Consider the following 16374-nt stretch of genomic DNA (forward strand, 5'->3'; position numbering starts at 1 on the left):
GGGTTTGCATTTTTTTGCCTGTGGAATACAGTTTATTTAGAGCAGAAAGATGGAGAGGGGCAGCGGGCTGCCCGCACGCCCTGTGTCGCCCTGAAATGGCACCCTATGGGCTGTGCACATGCCAGGTGTCCCCGTGGGTGCCGAGGATGGTGGCACCAGGGTGCAAGGCAGCGGGGAGGTGGGCGCCAGGGACGCCACATGGAGCTGGGGCCCTCCTGCCCTGCAGGGACGCAGGAACTGCATGGGGAGGTCAGGGGCTCAGCTTGCTTCTCTCCTGGGGGATTTTCACTGTGTAGGCAGTGCCAGCCCACGGTGTCTCCAAGTGCAATCACAGCCTATGGGTGTCCCCAACTGCAGTCACAGCCCGTGGGTGTCCCTGAGTGCAATCACAGCCTGTGGGTGTCCCCAACTGCAGTCACAGTCCGTGGGTGTCCCTGAGTGCAATCACAGCCTGTGGGTGTCTCTGTAGTACCAGCCTGTGACATCCCTGCTTGCAATCACAGTTTATGGGTGTCCCCAGCTGCAATCACAGCCCGTGGGCATCCCTGAGTGCAATCACATCCTGGGGTCACAGCCTGTGAGTGTCCCCAGGACTGCAGTGTCAGCCCATGGATGTCCCCAAGTTGCCATGCCAGCCCCTGAGGTGCCAGCCAGCCGTGCAATGTCCTCTAGCTTGGGGACAGCTCTGGCCGGAGCAGAGGCAGGTCCCAGGCCCTGGGGATGGGTGTCTGGTGGTGTCCCTGGGGCACATAACAGCACACTGCGAACCCATGAGTGTCCCAAGTGCCACTGGGGTGTCCCTGGGGAAGTGCCACCAAAAATGTCCCTACTGTGGTGCTCCAGAGTGTCCCTAGCACAGTGCCACTGGGGTGTCCCTAGTGCAATACCCCTGGGGTGTCCCTAGTACACTGCCACCAGGGTGTCCCTAGTGCAATACCCTAGCACAGTGCTCCCCTGGGGTGTCACTAGTACAGTGCCCCCGGGGTACCCCTAGTGCAGTGCCACTGGCGCGTCCCTCACTCAGTGCCACCAGGGTAACCCTAATGCAGTGCCCTGGGGTGTCCATAGCACAGTGGCCCTGGGGTACCCCTGGTACATTAGCCTGGGATGTCCCTCACCCAGTGACACTGGGGTGTCCCTCGCCCAGTGACACTGGGGTACCCCTAGTGCAGTGCTCCAGGGTGTCGCTCTCACAGTGCCCCAGGGTGTCCCTTGCACAGGAGCGTCCCTCACCTGGTGCCACCAGGGTACCCCTAGCGCAGTGCCACCGGGGTGTTCCTAGTCCAGTGCCCTGGGGTACCTCTCGTGCAGTGTCACTGGGATGCCCCTAGTGCAGTGCCCTGCGGTGTCCCTCTCACAGTGCCCCGGGGTGTCCCTCGTACAGGGGTGCCCCTGGCACAGTGCCTCCGGGATGCCCCTAGAGCATTGCCCCGGGACGTCCCTTGCCCGGTGCCATCGGGGTACCCCTCTCACAGTGCCCCGGGGTGTCCCTCGTACAGGGGTGCCCCTGGCACAGTGCCTCCGGGGTGCCCCTAGAGCATTGCCCCGGGACGTCCCTTGCCCGGTGCCACCGGGGTGTCCCTCGACGGTGCCCCCGTGGGTGCCCGGCGCCGGGGCTGCGGCGGTGTCGGCCGGGGGTGCCGCCCCCCCCGCGTCCCGCTCGGTGCGGCGGCCGGTGGCGAGCCTGTCCCTAAAAGGTGCTGGCGGGCGGCGGGGGAGGTGCCGGGGCGGCCCCCGCCCGGCGCGGCCCCTCCCCGGCTCTTAGGCGGCGCGGCGGGGCGGGGGGCGCAGTGCCGGTGCTCCCGCCGCCCCCGGTGCTCCCGCCGCCCCCGGTGCTCCGCGCCCCACCACCGCCCCGCGCCCCGCCGCCGCCGCCCCGCCGCCACCATGGAGGCCATCAAGAAGAAGATGCAGATGCTGAAACTGGACAAGGAGAACGCCATCGACCGCGCCGAGCAGGCGGAGGCCGACAAGAAGCAGGCGGAGGACCGCTGCAAGCAGGTGGGTGCGCACGGACCCCCCGGCATTGCCCGGGGACCCCCGACTTAAGGGTCTCCAGCCCCGGGGACCCCGTCCTGCTGGGTGTCCAGCCTGGGGACCCTCTGCTCTAGGGGTGTCCAGCCCCGGGGACCTGGTCCTGCTGGGTGTCCAGCCTGGGGACCCTCCACCGTAGGTGTGCCTAGCCCCAGTGACCTCCCTGCGCTAGGTGTCCAGCCTGTGGATCCCAGCTCGAGGGGTGCCCAGCCCTTGAGACCTCACCCCACTGGGTCCACACCCACAGGGACCTCACCCCGCTGGGTGCCTGTACCTGGGGACCTCACCCTGCTGGCTGCCCATCCCTGGGGCCCTTACCCTGCTAGGTGCCTGTCCCCAGGGACCAGCACTCCAGCCTGTCGCCCCTGACCACTCACGTTGGTCCTGTCAAACATGCCTTATCTTAGCGGGACACCCCAGTCCCACCTCCCTATCCCTCTGCCAGGGAGACCCTTGGGGACAGCGTACTCCTACCCCAGCCACGCAGAGATGGGGACCTTCTTGGTGCCCCCCAGAGCTGTGTCCCCAGGTCAGGACCTCTCCGGTCCCCTACACAGGGAGGGAGCCCACCACCTCCTTACCCCTGCCGGGCTGAGGGATGCTGGGAGCTGCTCTGGCCCTGGCAACCAAGGGCTCCCCAAGGACGAGTGGCCCCAAAGTTGACAGAGGGAGTGTGTCCATGTACTCCTGCTGTGCCCCCAGCCTGGGTGTCCCTGGGAGGAGGATGGCTGTGCCCCCCCAGCCTTGCAGGCACCACCATTCCCCCTGACCCCCACCCTCTGTTCCTTCCCCAGCTGGAGGAGGAACAGCAGGGCCTGCAGAAGAAGCTGAAGGGCACGGAGGATGAGGTGGAGAAGTACTCCGAGTCCGTCAAGGAGGCCCAGGAGAAGCTGGAGCAGGCGGAGAAGAAAGCTACAGACGTATGTAGGCGCGCCAGCAGCTCCTCCCCTGCGCGGGCGCCGGACCTCGGGGGGGGGTGAAGGAAGAGGGGGGCCTTATATGGAAAGCGTCCGTGGAGAAGACTGTCAGGATCCCATTCCTGTGATGCTGACACTGAACTGGGCTGAGATGCAGGGCAGGGAGCGGACGGATCCTGCTTGGGGTGCGGGGGCCAGGCCAGCTGCGACGGGCACCGCTCGGGCTGCCAGTCCTGCCTGGAGCTTTGTGGGCAGCCGCCTGCCTGGCTCCCCAGAGCTAACAGGGACAAGTGTCCCAAGCTGTGTCACTGGTCCCCAGGCACGCGCCTCACAAGTGCTTGTAGGAAAAACTCTGTGGCACTTGATAAACTGTGGCAGGAAAGCAAAAAAGAGGAGAGAAATAGAAAAAGCTCTTGCCCATGGCCAGCTGCCGAGTGCTGGCTGTGAGGAAGGATGCTCGGGGTGTGTGTGGGGGACTCAGTCATTTTGGGGTCCAATGTGCGACGCTGTACCCTAGGAAGGGCAAGGCCAGGAAGAGTTTTATTTAGTGCTGTGACTGATGTTTCTCCTGGGAAATGGATCCCACTGGGGAGATGTTAGGAAGGTGTTGAAATGGGCTTGTGCCCGGCCAGGATGAAGGGTGGAACAGCTGTGTGTGGCCATAGAGCCGCTCAGGAACAGGGTATAACGACCTGTGGTGCCACACAGGGTATTTGACACCCTATAAATAAATCCTCCTTTTGATAGCCAGTCCTTCTTTGATGAAAACCAACCCTGGAAACTGGAGGAGAAGCTAAAGGGGAGCCGGCTGGAGCACGGCCAGCAGGGCACAGCCAGGCTTTTTAGGATTGAGAACAAAAAATTCAATCCCAGCTGGTTTATGGAGCTAAATGGGGGAGATGCGTCAAATCTCTGAGGTGGCCGCCAAGGACAAGGGTGAGCAGACAAGGACGAGCAGCGGCAGCACAAGTCCCTGGGGTGGCCTGGAGTCCCCGGGGAGTGGCTGGGGGGCTCCCCAGCGTTGTTTGCTGACCCTATGGACCTGCCCCAGTTTAGTTAGATAGTAAACCAAGTAGTTAAAACATTGACAATCCTCCGGAAGGGCACATTTATCTTGGCGTGGAGCAGGCACGTCAAGCTGGCTAGGGCGGCTGCCATGTGTAGCGGGGTCCATACTGGTCTGACTGGACCCATGCTGGTGCAGGGCAGGGCAAACGCAGTGTGGGGTCTGGCTGAGCGTGGATGGGACGTCCCCAGTGTGGGGCTCAGAGGAAGGGGCAAACGGTGGCACTGGGCAGACGTCAGCCATGGGGTGTGGAGTGGTTTGCTGCTGGCAGCAGGCTGTGCAATGCCGTCCTGGGCAGGGAGGGTGTGTGTCCCCGCTCTCAGTCCACAGCAGCTTGGCCAGTCTGCGGACTTCGGCACGCAGAGTCCTGTCCCAGCGGATACAGGGGACGTGAACTACCGACCTCTCCGGGGAAGGGCTGGCAGGGGAGGCATGGTGAAGGAGCAGCGTCAGGGAGGGCAGGCTGGCTGCAGTGGGTGCCACGGGCAGGGCTGGGAGCCCATCACCAGCGCAGCCACCCCGGCTCCATGCTGAAGCCTGGACAGGCTGCGCCATGCACGGGGCTCTGGGATTCACCAGGTCCCTGCACCAGGGACCTGAACATGCTGACAGTGCTAAGTGCCAGGGCTGGTGTCACCTCCTCCCCGGGGCAAGGCACACCGCAGCTCCCAGCTCCAATGAAGGAAGCGCAGGGTAAACCCTTAGAGCCCACCCGCCTGCCTCCCTAGCGACCCCTGTGCCCCCCTCGGCTGCCAGGACAGCATGTGCCTGTGAGCACAGAGTGTCCTTCGGCCAGGTCAGGGCCTATCACAGCGATCCAGGCAGGCTCCTGCTCTCGGCAAAAATGTCAACAAATGCCTCAAAACAGTAAATCTCCCCCTGCTCTGGCACTGCCCTGCCTCTGGCACTGGGTGGCAGTGCACAAAGTCCTCGGGGACTTCACTAAGGGGTGCAAAGCGACCCCCTGGGCACTTGGAGGGGAGTCAAATGGTGGCACAGACCAGGGAGCGCCTGACTCCTGATCGGCAGCTCCACGTCACTGGCGGCCCCTTCCCAGCAGCTCTGCAAGGCCACCGTGGCCCCACCACCTCTTGTCCCCAGGAGGGACAGCCCACGGTGCCCACGGCAGGATGCGGGCAGGGGCTGCTGGGCACGGTGCAGCCGGGACAGCGGGTTTAGTCAGAGCAGCCCCCTCCAGCCCCCTGCGTCCCCAGCCGGTGGCCTGTCCCTGGCCACCCCAGTGGGGCCCAGAGAAACTCCGCCGTTCCCAGGCCATGATCCCGAAAGCTTCACCCAAGTTCCCGCCCCGGTTGCTCTCCCCTGCCGAGACTTTGCTCTTATTTGGCGATTCCCCGAGCCGGTGGGAGGGAACGGGGTTCTGCTGGGAAGTGACTGCATCCCTGGGTGGGGCCAGAGCAGGAGGCACCCAGCCTGGCCACCACGGGACCAGGGTGGCTGTCCCCCCAACCTGCCCCCCAACCTGCCCCCTGCCTTCCTGCAGCCAGCTGACCCCTGCCCCATTGCTGCCGGGGTCCCACATTTTCGCTCCGGGCCCCGTGCACCGGCTTGGGAGCGCTCTTGGCATCCAGGCGTCACGCTGGGAGCAGGGCAGGACCGGCTGGGACCAAGGCCAAGCCCAAGGCCATGTGCTCTCTGGGGACCCGCAGTGCCGCCTCTTCTGATGCTGCTTGGCAGGGGGACGCAGGGCTGCAGGGCTCTGTCGGCGGTGCGGCCGGGTTCCCCCCAGGACCCCTGGCCCCAGAGCTGAGGGCAGCCATCGGGGTCAGCCCGGGAATTGGCGTCCCTGGAGGCAGGTGTGAAGTGCAGCCAGGGCTGCCCAGGAGCTGTCAGAGCTCCTTAAGGGAGGATTGAGTGCCATCAGCGCCGGCCCCTCCTTATGGATCAGGGCATGTGCCCTGGCCAGGATGCAGAGCTCGGAGCTGGGGACTAGCGTCCCACACAGGGCAGAGCCCCCAGGGCAGCTGGGGGGTGCAGGGGGCTCTGTGGGCCCCATGGGTCTCTGTGGGGCTGCCGGCCAGTTCCTCACTTGGGGGAGCGGATGCCAAGGGGCTGACCAGGATGGCCTCTGGGAACCTGGCTGTGCCCGGGGCTCCAGCCCACCCAGGAGGGTGCCCAGGAGTGGGTTCTGCCCCATCTGCCCCGTGCGTCTCATTGACTTACCTATGGCCCCTATGGAGCAAAAGTCCAAGACCCCCCTCAGCTCTGCAGAAGAGGGTGTCGGGGGAAGAGCTTGGGGAGCACACATGGGTACACTGCTCCTGTGCCCATGGGGGCTCACAGGGGCCAGGCTCTGGCACTTCCAGACTCCCTGGGCCCCTTTTTCCCCAGGGAAATGGACTCCTGGGCTCCTTTCCATCACTCGGGGGGATTTCGATGGGACTGTGCACCCCTGCCAGGGGGGCACCAGGCACCCTGCCCAGGGAGGGGGCTATGTGCCCTGCCTTGGGGGTGGCTGTGTCCCGTATCCTGGGGAGCACTGTGTGCCCTGTCTGGGGGTACCATGTGCCCTGCCAGTGGGGACCGTGCATCTGCCTGGGGGGGCACAATGCACCCTGCCCGGGGCGGGGGGACAGTGTGTCCTGCCCAGAAGCCACTGCGTGTCTTGCCCTGGGGGGCTAGAGACAGTGACCCCTGCCTGGGGAGGACCATGCATCCTGCCCAGGGGGCCACCCTATGTCCTATTTGAGGTGGGGGGGACTGCGCACCCCTCCTGATGTGGGGACTGTCCCTTGCCGGGAGTCGGCACCGTGCACCCTGCCCGGGGGTCCGTGTGCGCTGCCCGGGGGAGCGGCGGCCCAGGTCGGCCGGTGGCAGCAGGAGGAGGAGGAGTAGGAGGAGGAGGAGCAGGAAGGGATGGAGGCAGGGCGGGCGGCGGGAGCGGCCGCTGCCTGAGCGCTTCCTGCCCGAGCCGGGCGGATCCCACAAAGGGCTCGGCGGCGCGGCCTCCCCGCCGGCAGCCCCCCGCCATGGCCGGCATCAGCTCCATCGACGCCGTCAAGAAGAAGATCCAGAGCCTGCAGCAGGTGGCCGACGAGGCGGAGGAGCGCGCCGAGCACCTGCAGCGGGAGGCCGATGCCGAGCGGCAGGCCCGGGAGCGGGTAAGGGCAGCCGGGGCGGGGAGGGGGGGGCCACGGCGCGGCGGGGGGCGCCCCGGCAGCTCCCGGGGATGCCCCATCGGCTCCGACCCCGCCGCCGGCATCCTTCCCCGCGGGCTGGCCCCGGCCACCCCCCTACCCCCCCCCGCCCCGGCAGCCGAGCTGGCTGCCCCGGGGGCGGAACGCCGGGAGGTCCCGGGGGAGCCGGAGGGCGCTGACATCCAGGTGCCGCGGCGGCTGGCGAGAGCCCCCGGGGCAGGGGGCTTCGGGCAGTGTCCCTGCCTCCGGGCTACCTCCTCCAGCTGCTTCCTTCATGGGTCCTGCAAGGGATGCTCCATGCAGCAGGGCTCCCCAGGGCATCCCCGGCTGGCGGGGTACCGGGGAGCAGTCAGCGGCCAGCTCTGCTTGGGGTCGGGCAGATCCTGGGAAAGGATCCCCTCCCTCGGAGGCCGGCAGTATGCACAGCTAAAAATCTCACGCCCAGGTTCTTGTCTGGCTTCCAGCGGGCTCTGCGGTCCGGGCCGCAGCAGTCGCAGAGCCTTCAGCTCTCCAGCGTGTCCCTTCGCAGGGACAAGCCATCCCTTCACGCTGCCACAGGCCAAAATTTCCACTCTGGCAGTGGGATGGCATTTCCAAGCTGCAGCTTGTTCCTGGTTTGGCTTTTTTATTGTTGTTGGGGCTGGGTTTTTTTCTTTCTTTTTCCTATGCCCGCTCCTTTAACATCCTCACCATATCAGGAGCGGCAGAGCTGGGTGCGGTACCCGGGTTGTTGTCACTCGGGCTGTGTGCGGAGGAAATGGCCCCTTCCTGCAGCCGCAGATCGGGTTCCCCGGTCACTTGGTGCTGCTGGAGAGCTCATGTTCCCAAGTGTCCATCTGGGCAGCTCTGACCCACTTTGGGGGTGATTCCCTGGGAAAAAAGCTCCCGCTGGGGTGAGCCAGATGCCACAGGCAGAGCATCGCACCGCAGGGGCCAGCCCCAGCTCCCCATTGGGCTGTATGGCTGGGGACGAGCTCTCGGTGAGCCCAGAAAAAGGGTGTTCACAGGGCGGAGGCGGCTGTTGTTGCAGCCGTGGGGCTGGCCACCCTCCTGGCATGCCGCCGGGTGCCCTGCTCAGAGAGGTGCCGGGTATACCTGTCCCCACCCTGCCAGCTCGCCACGGGGGACCGTGGGTGCTCAGCAGGGCCACGCAGGGTGACAGCCCCTCACTGCTCCCACCATCCCCCGGCTTGGCCAACGTCCTCCGGTGCATTCCCGGCACTGGAGCATGTGGCCAGCCAGGCCTGCTCCAGCCTGTGAATAAGCAGGAGACCTTATCCCCCGGGTTGGTGCATGCCTCCCTGAGTCTTGGTGCATGGGGCTGCTCCCCGCGGTGAGGTCTTATCGCCACCCGTCCCTTCGTACCCAGAGTTTGTCTTCCCCGCAGTCCCCCCAGCGGGGAGCAGGGCCTGGAGCTGCTGAGGCAGCATTTCCCAGCGGTGGTGATGGAGCAGGAGGCCTTTACCAAATGGAAAGAGCGCGAGGCTAGGCGTCGAGGGGCTGGCAGGGGGCCAGGGCCACCGCTCCTGGCTGGCCCCAGCTCCCGGCCCTGCGCGCGGGGAGCCTGGGAGAGCGGGGGGCCCTGGTCCCACGAGCCCTGGTGGCTGCAGCTTGGCCGGGCGCCAGCCTGCCGAGGGTGACTCGCTCCATTGCCCCTGTCGCTGCGCTGTATATCATCTTGGGGGGGGCCGTGCTCGGCTTCAGGCTGCCCCATTGCGCAGAGCCAGGGGGGTTCCTGCAGGAGAGGCTCCCGGCTCGCTCCACCGCCTCCGTAAACAGGAAATCCACAAGCAGCTCCGATCTCCTTTTCGGGAGCGAAGCCACACAGGGCATTCCTCCCCCTTTACTCACTGTTCTGCAAACCCCAAATACCATCCCTGTGACGGCACGGCTGCTCTGGCCACCCTACCCCAGCGAACACGCCTCGTTCCTCTCCAGGGCTGGAGCTGGAGGTGCGAGGACATGGTGGAGGGGCTGCACGTGGTGGGCTCTGGTTGCGTGGCCAGGAGGAGCCAGCATCAAACAGGGCACTAGGAATGGAGAAAACTCCATTGGCCCTATAGAAAGATGAGGGGATGTGTGGTCGGGCATCCCATTCCAGCGAGTGCTGCCTTGTTGCATGGTGCCAAGGGGTGTTCTGGATAGTGAATGCAGAAGTAAACGCTGAAAATGCTTTTTAGAGATATATACATATATGAGACATGGAGTGACCGAGGGGTTTCTGCTTCCCCAGGCTGAGGCTGAAGTGGCTTCTCTGAACCGCCGTATTCAGCTGGTGGAGGAGGAGCTGGACCGAGCCCAGGAGCGCCTGGCCACCGCCCTGCAGAAGCTGGAGGAGGCTGAGAAGGCGGCTGATGAGAGCGAGAGGTGTGATAGGAAGGGACAGCAGGGGTGGCATTGGGTCATCACTGATTGCAGGCAGCCCCCTTGGTTTCGCAGTGGGGTCCCTCTGCGGGTTTGCGTTGGTTTTCCTGCAGACCCCGAAGGGAGAGAGCAAAGCCACAACACAGAGAAGTCCCCCAGATACAGGCGTTCTTAAAAAGGCTTTGAAATTTCCAGGGCACCCATAAAATCCTGAAAAATCTGCTCCGGTGTTAATACAAATACCAGGCTGTAACAAAAGCCAGAGGGTGCTTGGAGCCTGTTTTCTGCCCCAGAGTAGCTTCCTATGCTCAAGGGCTGAACAACAGCCCAGGAGGGGACATCTGTGCCTGGGAACCAAAGTTAGCTTTTGAGAACGAATCAGCCTCGTTCAAACAAACAGCCCTGCAAAGTGTGTTGCCCCATCCTTGCAGCAAGCAGGTTTCCCAGGCAGGAGCCGGGCAGGCAAGGGCACTCAGGTTGTATGGGAGTGCCCAGACGTGTCACAGCATTCCTGACAGTTGCGTGAGCTCTTCCTTCCATTGCCAAAGACCAGTTTGAGCAACAGCATCTGAGCGAGAGGAGTGTCCACAGGAGTCCCTGCCGCAGGGATTCACAGGGGTTCGGTGACCCCTGTTTGTGAGCATCGCCCCTGAATGGGAAAAGGCTTTGCCACAGGAGGTTTTCTAGCATTTCGTAAAGGTTGCTGGCCTGTCAGGCTGCTTTTGTGGACATTGCGGCTGTCTCATCCTGGGCTGCACACATTTTCCCCCCCAAATGATGGGTTCAGGACCTGCCTAGTTGAGAGGCACTGTAGCCACATCTCCTCGCTCTGGAACATGGCCCTGGGGCCAGCTCCGCTGCTTCAATTGTGCACAGGAGCATGCTTGGGGTACCACTGGTGTGACCCTACTGCATGGGGTGGCCAGCGAGTGCCAGCATCCCCATGTGATGTCCCATGTCTCTGGAGCTGGCGGATGGGTACAGTGAGCAGGCAGGAGGTGCAGGTGCCACCTCAACCCACGGCAGTAACATCTTCTGGCTTGGGCTTTCCTCAGAGGCATGAAGGTCATCGAAAACAGGGCCATGAAGGATGAGGAGAAGATGGAGCTCCAGGAAATGCAACTGAAGGAGGCAAAGCACATAGCAGAGGAGGCTGACCGCAAATACGAGGAGGTGAATGCCCACGCCCCCTTCTCCCAGTCCTGACCCCCTGGCAGCACCTGGGGCTGCCTCCTCGCAGCCCTGTGCCCCCAGCCGGGGCAAGCACGGGGCTGACACGTGCCTCTTGCTGCCGTCGACAGGTCGCCCGCAAGCTGGTCGTCCTTGAGGGAGAGCTGGAGCGCTCAGAGGAGAGGGCAGAGGTGGCGGAGAGGTGAGTGGGGCTCCCGGCAGGCAGCGCGCGGGGGTCCCATGCAGCCCTTGCCCCAGGTCCCTGGCAGCCGTGGGGATGGGGATATCTGCATGGGGACGGGGATGTCCCTCCCTGGGAGCTGCAGTCTGCCATCGGGGTGGTCCCTGGGCTTGCAGGCTGGGGGTGGGGGGATGCCAGGCCACCAGCAGCACATCCTTGACCCTGTTCTCTGCTGTCCTCCCCCGGGGTGCCCCTCTTCCACCCCAGCCGAGTGAGACAGTTGGAAGAAGAGCTGCGGACCATGGACCAGACTCTCAAATCCCTCATTGCCTCAGAGGAAGAGGTACTGGGGCAGGGGCGCGGGGCGACGTGCAGCAGCCCCCCTCTCTCTGTTGCTGTCTCTCAAACCGTGCAAGCCACCTCTCTCCTCTCTGCACCGCTAGTTCCGCCACCGACCTCCCCTTGCCTCCCCCTCCAGTGGGCGCAGGCTGGGCACGCTCCTCCATCCCTCCATGCCTGCTCTCCTTCTCGGTGGGGCTGGCAAGAGCCCAGCCGGCAGTGATGCACGGGGCGTCCATTTGAGGAGGCACGAGGAACGGATGAACGGATGCGTCCCAGCAGCTCCTGCTCGCAGCATCTCTGCTCCTTCTCCACCTGCGCTGAGTTTTCTCCTCTCTCAACTTGTTCTCTCTCTTTCTTTCCTCCTTCCCCGCACCCGCTTTTTCTGCTCCTCCCTCTCTCCTCCACCTGCCCCTTGGCCCTGCTCCCCCTCCTGGCGGCCCCTACTTGGGATGTAGTAAATGTGGTGACCTAGAGGAGGAGCTGAAAATTGTCACCAACAACTTGAAGTCCCTGGAGGCCCAGGCTGACAAGGTAGGACCCGTCGGGGCTGCTGGGGCTGGGCAGAGTGCTTGGGGTCTGGGGGTGCTGGGGTCTCCTGCTGGGGTGAAGGACGGTGGGAGGTGTCCCATGGGGCTCACAGGCACCTGTCTCTTTCTCTGCAGTATTCCACCAAGGAGGACAAGTATGAGGAGGAAATCAAGCTTCTAGGGGAAAAACTGAAGGAGGTAAGGGGTGTGGGGCCAGCACTGCATCGGTGCAGGCGTGAGTTTGCCATCCCATGTGGGTTTTGACACCATTATGCCCGTGTTCTCTCACCCTTCCCAAAACTACAGCGTGACAAGTGTCTGGGTTTGGGATGCCCCCATGGGGGGTATCAGCCTGCTCTGGTTTAGGGTGTGGGGGTCCACAAGGTACTTGTCCCTTTCCTTTCCCAGGGGAGGGCTCGTGGGGGGTGGTATGGGAGATGCAGATGGGGCAGATTTGGGGTGCTGTGCAGCCTGCACTGTCCCCATCATGCCCTGCCGCTCACCCTCTCCCCCCCATGCTTCCACAGGCTGAGACCCGAGCAGAGTTTGCAGAGAGGTCTGTGGCAAAGCTGGAGAAAACCATCGATGATCTAGAAGGTACAATGTCCCCGCTGGCCCTGTATCCCTCTTTCCCAGTGAGCACTTGCTGGGACATGCCCCTGGTGGGGTCGAACAGGGCTTGGCCGGGGTGAGGGGGTGGGCAGGAGTTCCGGGAGGGGGGAGGCTGGATACCGTGGTGTCCGCTGTGGGAGCGCAGAGCTGCTGGGCTCTGGGCTCTGCCCTCGGGTGGGGAATAGGGCCGCATCCACGCCACCTGTGCCCGCATGCTCCCGCTGCCCTTGGCCCCCCGCTCACAGCCACTCTCTCTCTCTCTGCCGCCCGCCCCCTGCCCTCCTCCACCGTCTGCCCCCCGCCTGCCCCCTGCCTGCAGACGAAGTGTATGCACAGAAGATGAAGTACAAAGCCATCAGCGAGGAGCTGGACAATGCACTTAACGACATCACCTCCCTCTGAGCCCCCCGCCGGGCACCAGCACTGCACCCCCCCACCTGCCTCTCCCCTCCCCAGCTTGGCCACTTGCCTGCCCAGCCATCCCACTGCTCTCCCTGTCCGCTCTGTCCTCTTCTGTCCTTCCTAGCCCGTGCCTGTCCGTTGGCTCCTTTGGGACAGGAGCCAGCCCGGGGTATTCCCGCAATAGCCCTCTTTGTGGGGAGAAGAGCTGTAGGTGCTTAGGGGTGTTTGGCAGGGGAGGGGAACAGCCCCTGGGACCCCCATGTGCTGGGTGGACAGTGCCTATGCAGTTGCAGGTCCGTGCCCCAGCATTGCCCAGTGGGGAACAGGGCTGTGCCCAGGACCCCTTCGCTCCAGCAGCTCCCTCCTCGACCCCCCAGCAGCACAAGCACCGGAGACCCCGCAGCTCCAGGGCCGGCGGGCCACCTGCCTCCCCACACCCCCACCAGCAAAGCCCTCCCCAGTGCTGCTTGCTGGGCCCAGGGTGGGGAGGACCTGCACAGGGGCAGTGGCACCTCCACCGCCAAAGCTCAGGCCCGGGGGATGTGTGGTGCCCAGTTGCTGGCTGAGGTTAAACCACGACGGGAGGGTTGGGTCCGGCTGTGCAGGCAGCCCTTTGCCAGGCAGGCAGCCCCCAGACCCCCGGCTCCTCCATCACCCCTGCCTCCCTTCTGTCCTTTCCACATCGCTCTTCAGTTTGCATTTCATGACTTTTCTTTTATGTTCTGTCCCTCTGGGTTACTGAGTTGGTCTCAATAAAGCATTTCCTTTCCTTGGTTTCTCCTTTTTTTTCTTCATGCCGCTCTGTCCCTCATCTCCTGCCTGTCTCACGCGGGTGCTGGCAGCTGGGTGGTAGGAGGTGGTTGCAGGCAGCTCACAGCCGTGGGACTCTCGGGACGGCTGTGGCTGAGCCCTGAGCGGCTCCCGTGCTGCCAAGCTGAGCGGGATGGGGCCCTTTGCACCTCGGCCCGGGGGATGACCCCCACCAGCCCCCTAGCTCTCGTACCATCTTTCCTCATCTCATGCCATCCTCTCCATGACTTTTGGCCTGAAATAGCAGGGTTAGACCTGGTCCTGTCCATTCCCTGTCCCCACTCCCAGCCGTTGCCTGCAAGCAGCGGTCTCAGCCCTGGCATCTCTCCTGCATCACCCTCCCTCAACGAAGGGGCTGCCCCTGCCCTTCAGCAGCGATCCCTAAATGGGTCCCTGATCCTCCTCCTCCTTCCTCAGCATCCTACCCTGCCCCACAACCCAGTTCCCAAATTGATGGACCCACAGCCCCGTCCTTGCCCTGGGACCGGCTGCCTCCTCCTGCCAGCCGAGCTCATCCCCGCTGCTGGCTGGGCGGCTGCAGGATTTCCATCGAGGGCTTTGGGGAACGCTGTCTCTTTTCACTAACTCGCCTTTCTCTCTCTCTTTCCTCTGCTGCGCTGACGTCTCCGTTTTCTCTAGAGCGCTCCCGGCAGGAGGCCGAGAAAAACCGCGTTCTCACTAACGAGCTGCGGGTCATCCTTACTGAACTTAACAACTGAGCTGCCCGGAGTTCCCGGCCCCAGTGCAGCCTCCCTGCCCCGTTTCGGCCAGGCTGGCTCAGGGCTGGGAGCCCCTGCCCACTCCCCACTGGGGCTAAGTGGGGTGTGGAGCCTTGACTTATCCCCCCGGGGGTAACCGCCCTGCTTATGGGGGACAGGGAGAACCTCTGGAGCTTATTAGTTTTTCCTGGGAGAGGAATGAGGGTTTTTGTGATGTACTGGAATTCCCATGCAGTGATGGCTGTCCCCTGGCATCAGCCTGGCCCTGCTGGCGAGGGATGCAGTGGTTTGTATTGCTGCCTTCCTCCCCTTGTCCCAGGAGTCAGCGGCCAGCCTCTTCCTCCTCACTCTGGTCACCCCAAACTGTGGAGGGAGGATCCCCTCAGAGTGGGGTCCCTGCAGGCTGCTGGGAGGGCTGGGATAGGAGCTGGGGACCCGGCAGCACCCACTGCCCCAAACTTGGGGCAGGGGACAGAGAAGAGCCCAGCAGGGAGCGCTGGGAGATGGGGCTGGGTGGGCAGAGCTCTCGTCCCATCCCCGTCTCTGGAGGGAAGGAGGATGCCATTTGGAAGTGAACACCAGAGGAGGCTGCCTTGGCAGCAGGCTGCCTGGCAGAGCTCATCCCTGCAGCCTCGTTAGCTCTGCTCCTTCTCTCTCTGCTGTCCTCTCTGCCCGTCCTCCCGGGCTGCTGTCTCACTCCTTTTCTTCAAGGAGCACCGCTGGGTCATGCAGCAGGCACTGGCTCTCCTCTTTTGCTAGCCAAGGGTTTGTGCACATGCCCACAGCCTGCCGGTGGTGATGCCCCGGGGCAGGACGTGCTGGTGGCTGGCCAAGGAATTGTACCCGCCAGCGGTACCTGCGCTGCGGAGGGCCTGGCCATGGGCAACAGGGCACCGTGGGAGGAGGGAAAGGCTGAAGAGTGGGGCCCATCTGCCCCCAGTGACTAGCCTGGCTGGCCTGGCCACCCCAGCAGGTCCCGGAGCGGCTGGGCTCATCCCTGCCGGTGATGGGGCTGCTTGTGTGGACTCTGCTCCACAGGGATGCCCCGCTCGGCTAGAGGCTGTCACCATACTGAAACGTCCATCTGTGTGCGTGTGTCTGTGCTTGGTGTGGTGTGCGTGGGTCTGGCTGCATCTGGGTACACTTGGGCTGTGTCTGTGTGTGTGGCTGGGTGTACCTTTTATTCACAGAGAGTCTGGCCAGTGCCAAAGAAGAGAACGTGGGCATCCACCAGGTCCTGGACCAGACCTTGTTGGAGCTGAACAACCTCTGAGCTGCCCTGGGGAGCCCCCGTCCCTCTTCCCTACCCCACACGTGCACCCCACTGGCACGCTCAGGACGTCATCAGCTGAACTGCGTCTTGGCCAAATCCACACATCCATTGAGAAGGGAAGCCCTGCAGCCTTACACCGTGGCTCGGGGGCGTCTTGTCTGTGCACAGCCTGACTGGCTCTGTCCTGTCTTCATGTCCAAATATTAAAGCAGTTTGACAAGATGGATGGGTGCGCTTGGTCCTTGTGGGTAGATGCAGGCTCTGGGAGGCGTGGTGGGGGTCTCCCTGCCCAGTTTGTGCAAGGAGGCTCTGGAGGGGCTCGGGTCCAGGGTGGGTATGGCCGGTGTAAGGATGTCCTTTGCAGCCACAGGGGGCTGGGAGCAATGACGCACACAGCTTCGGCTGCCTTCCCTCGTCCCCGTCGCTTCTTTGGGATGCACAGGAAACCTCCACCTCTCAAGCTCAGTCCAAACTGACCATCCTCTTCAAGTGCACAGTGATAGACATATGTCATTGGCGTGTCCTTTCCACAGCCAGCATGTTACCTATTTAGGGAAGCCACAAGGTCTTTGACCTCTCCATGGAGTCTGCTTCATGGTTCATGTTCGAGCATGCATACAAGCCTGTGACCATGCACGCACACATTACTAGTTATCAGGGTCTTCTCCAGGTCTGTGGTTAGCTGCTTACCCCACGTACTAGTTGCATTTTCTATTACCAGTTGCTGAATGCCTGCCTGAGGGACAGCTGTATAAACCAGCAAATATTAATGCAGTAGGCAACCACTTCCCAAAGCATTCAG

The 16374-nt window shown here is 63.4% G+C and overlaps 1 protein-coding gene across 8 annotated transcripts; it reads left to right on the top strand.

The window, feature by feature from the left end:
* The first annotated feature begins 1849 nt into the window (after positions 1-1849).
* Positions 1850-15794, top strand: LOC143173173 (tropomyosin beta chain). 8 transcript variants are annotated; one of them, XM_076363305.1, is made up of 9 exons: positions 1850-2001; positions 2829-2954; positions 9406-9539; positions 10592-10709; positions 10838-10908; positions 11155-11230; positions 11892-11954; positions 12284-12353; positions 15490-15794. In XM_076363305.1, the coding sequence occupies exons 1-9, from the start codon at positions 1888-1890 to the stop codon at positions 15570-15572; spliced, it is 855 nt and encodes a 284-aa protein (XP_076219420.1). In that variant the 5' UTR covers positions 1850-1887; the 3' UTR covers positions 15573-15794. The 8 variants fall into 8 exon arrangements, with proteins under 8 accessions (XP_076219420.1, XP_076219419.1, XP_076219418.1 ...); XM_076363304.1 differs by lacking the exon at positions 15490-15794 and adding an exon at positions 12688-13539 and having other exon boundaries at positions 1853-2001; XM_076363303.1 differs by lacking the exon at positions 11155-11230 and adding an exon at positions 11685-11760 and having other exon boundaries at positions 1854-2001.
* The last annotated feature ends 580 nt before the right edge of the window (positions 15795-16374 follow it).

The sequence above is a fragment of the Aptenodytes patagonicus genome, chromosome Z (genome assembly GCF_965638725.1).
Source record: "Aptenodytes patagonicus chromosome Z, bAptPat1.pri.cur, whole genome shotgun sequence".
Lineage (NCBI taxonomy): Eukaryota > Metazoa > Chordata > Aves > Sphenisciformes > Spheniscidae > Aptenodytes > Aptenodytes patagonicus.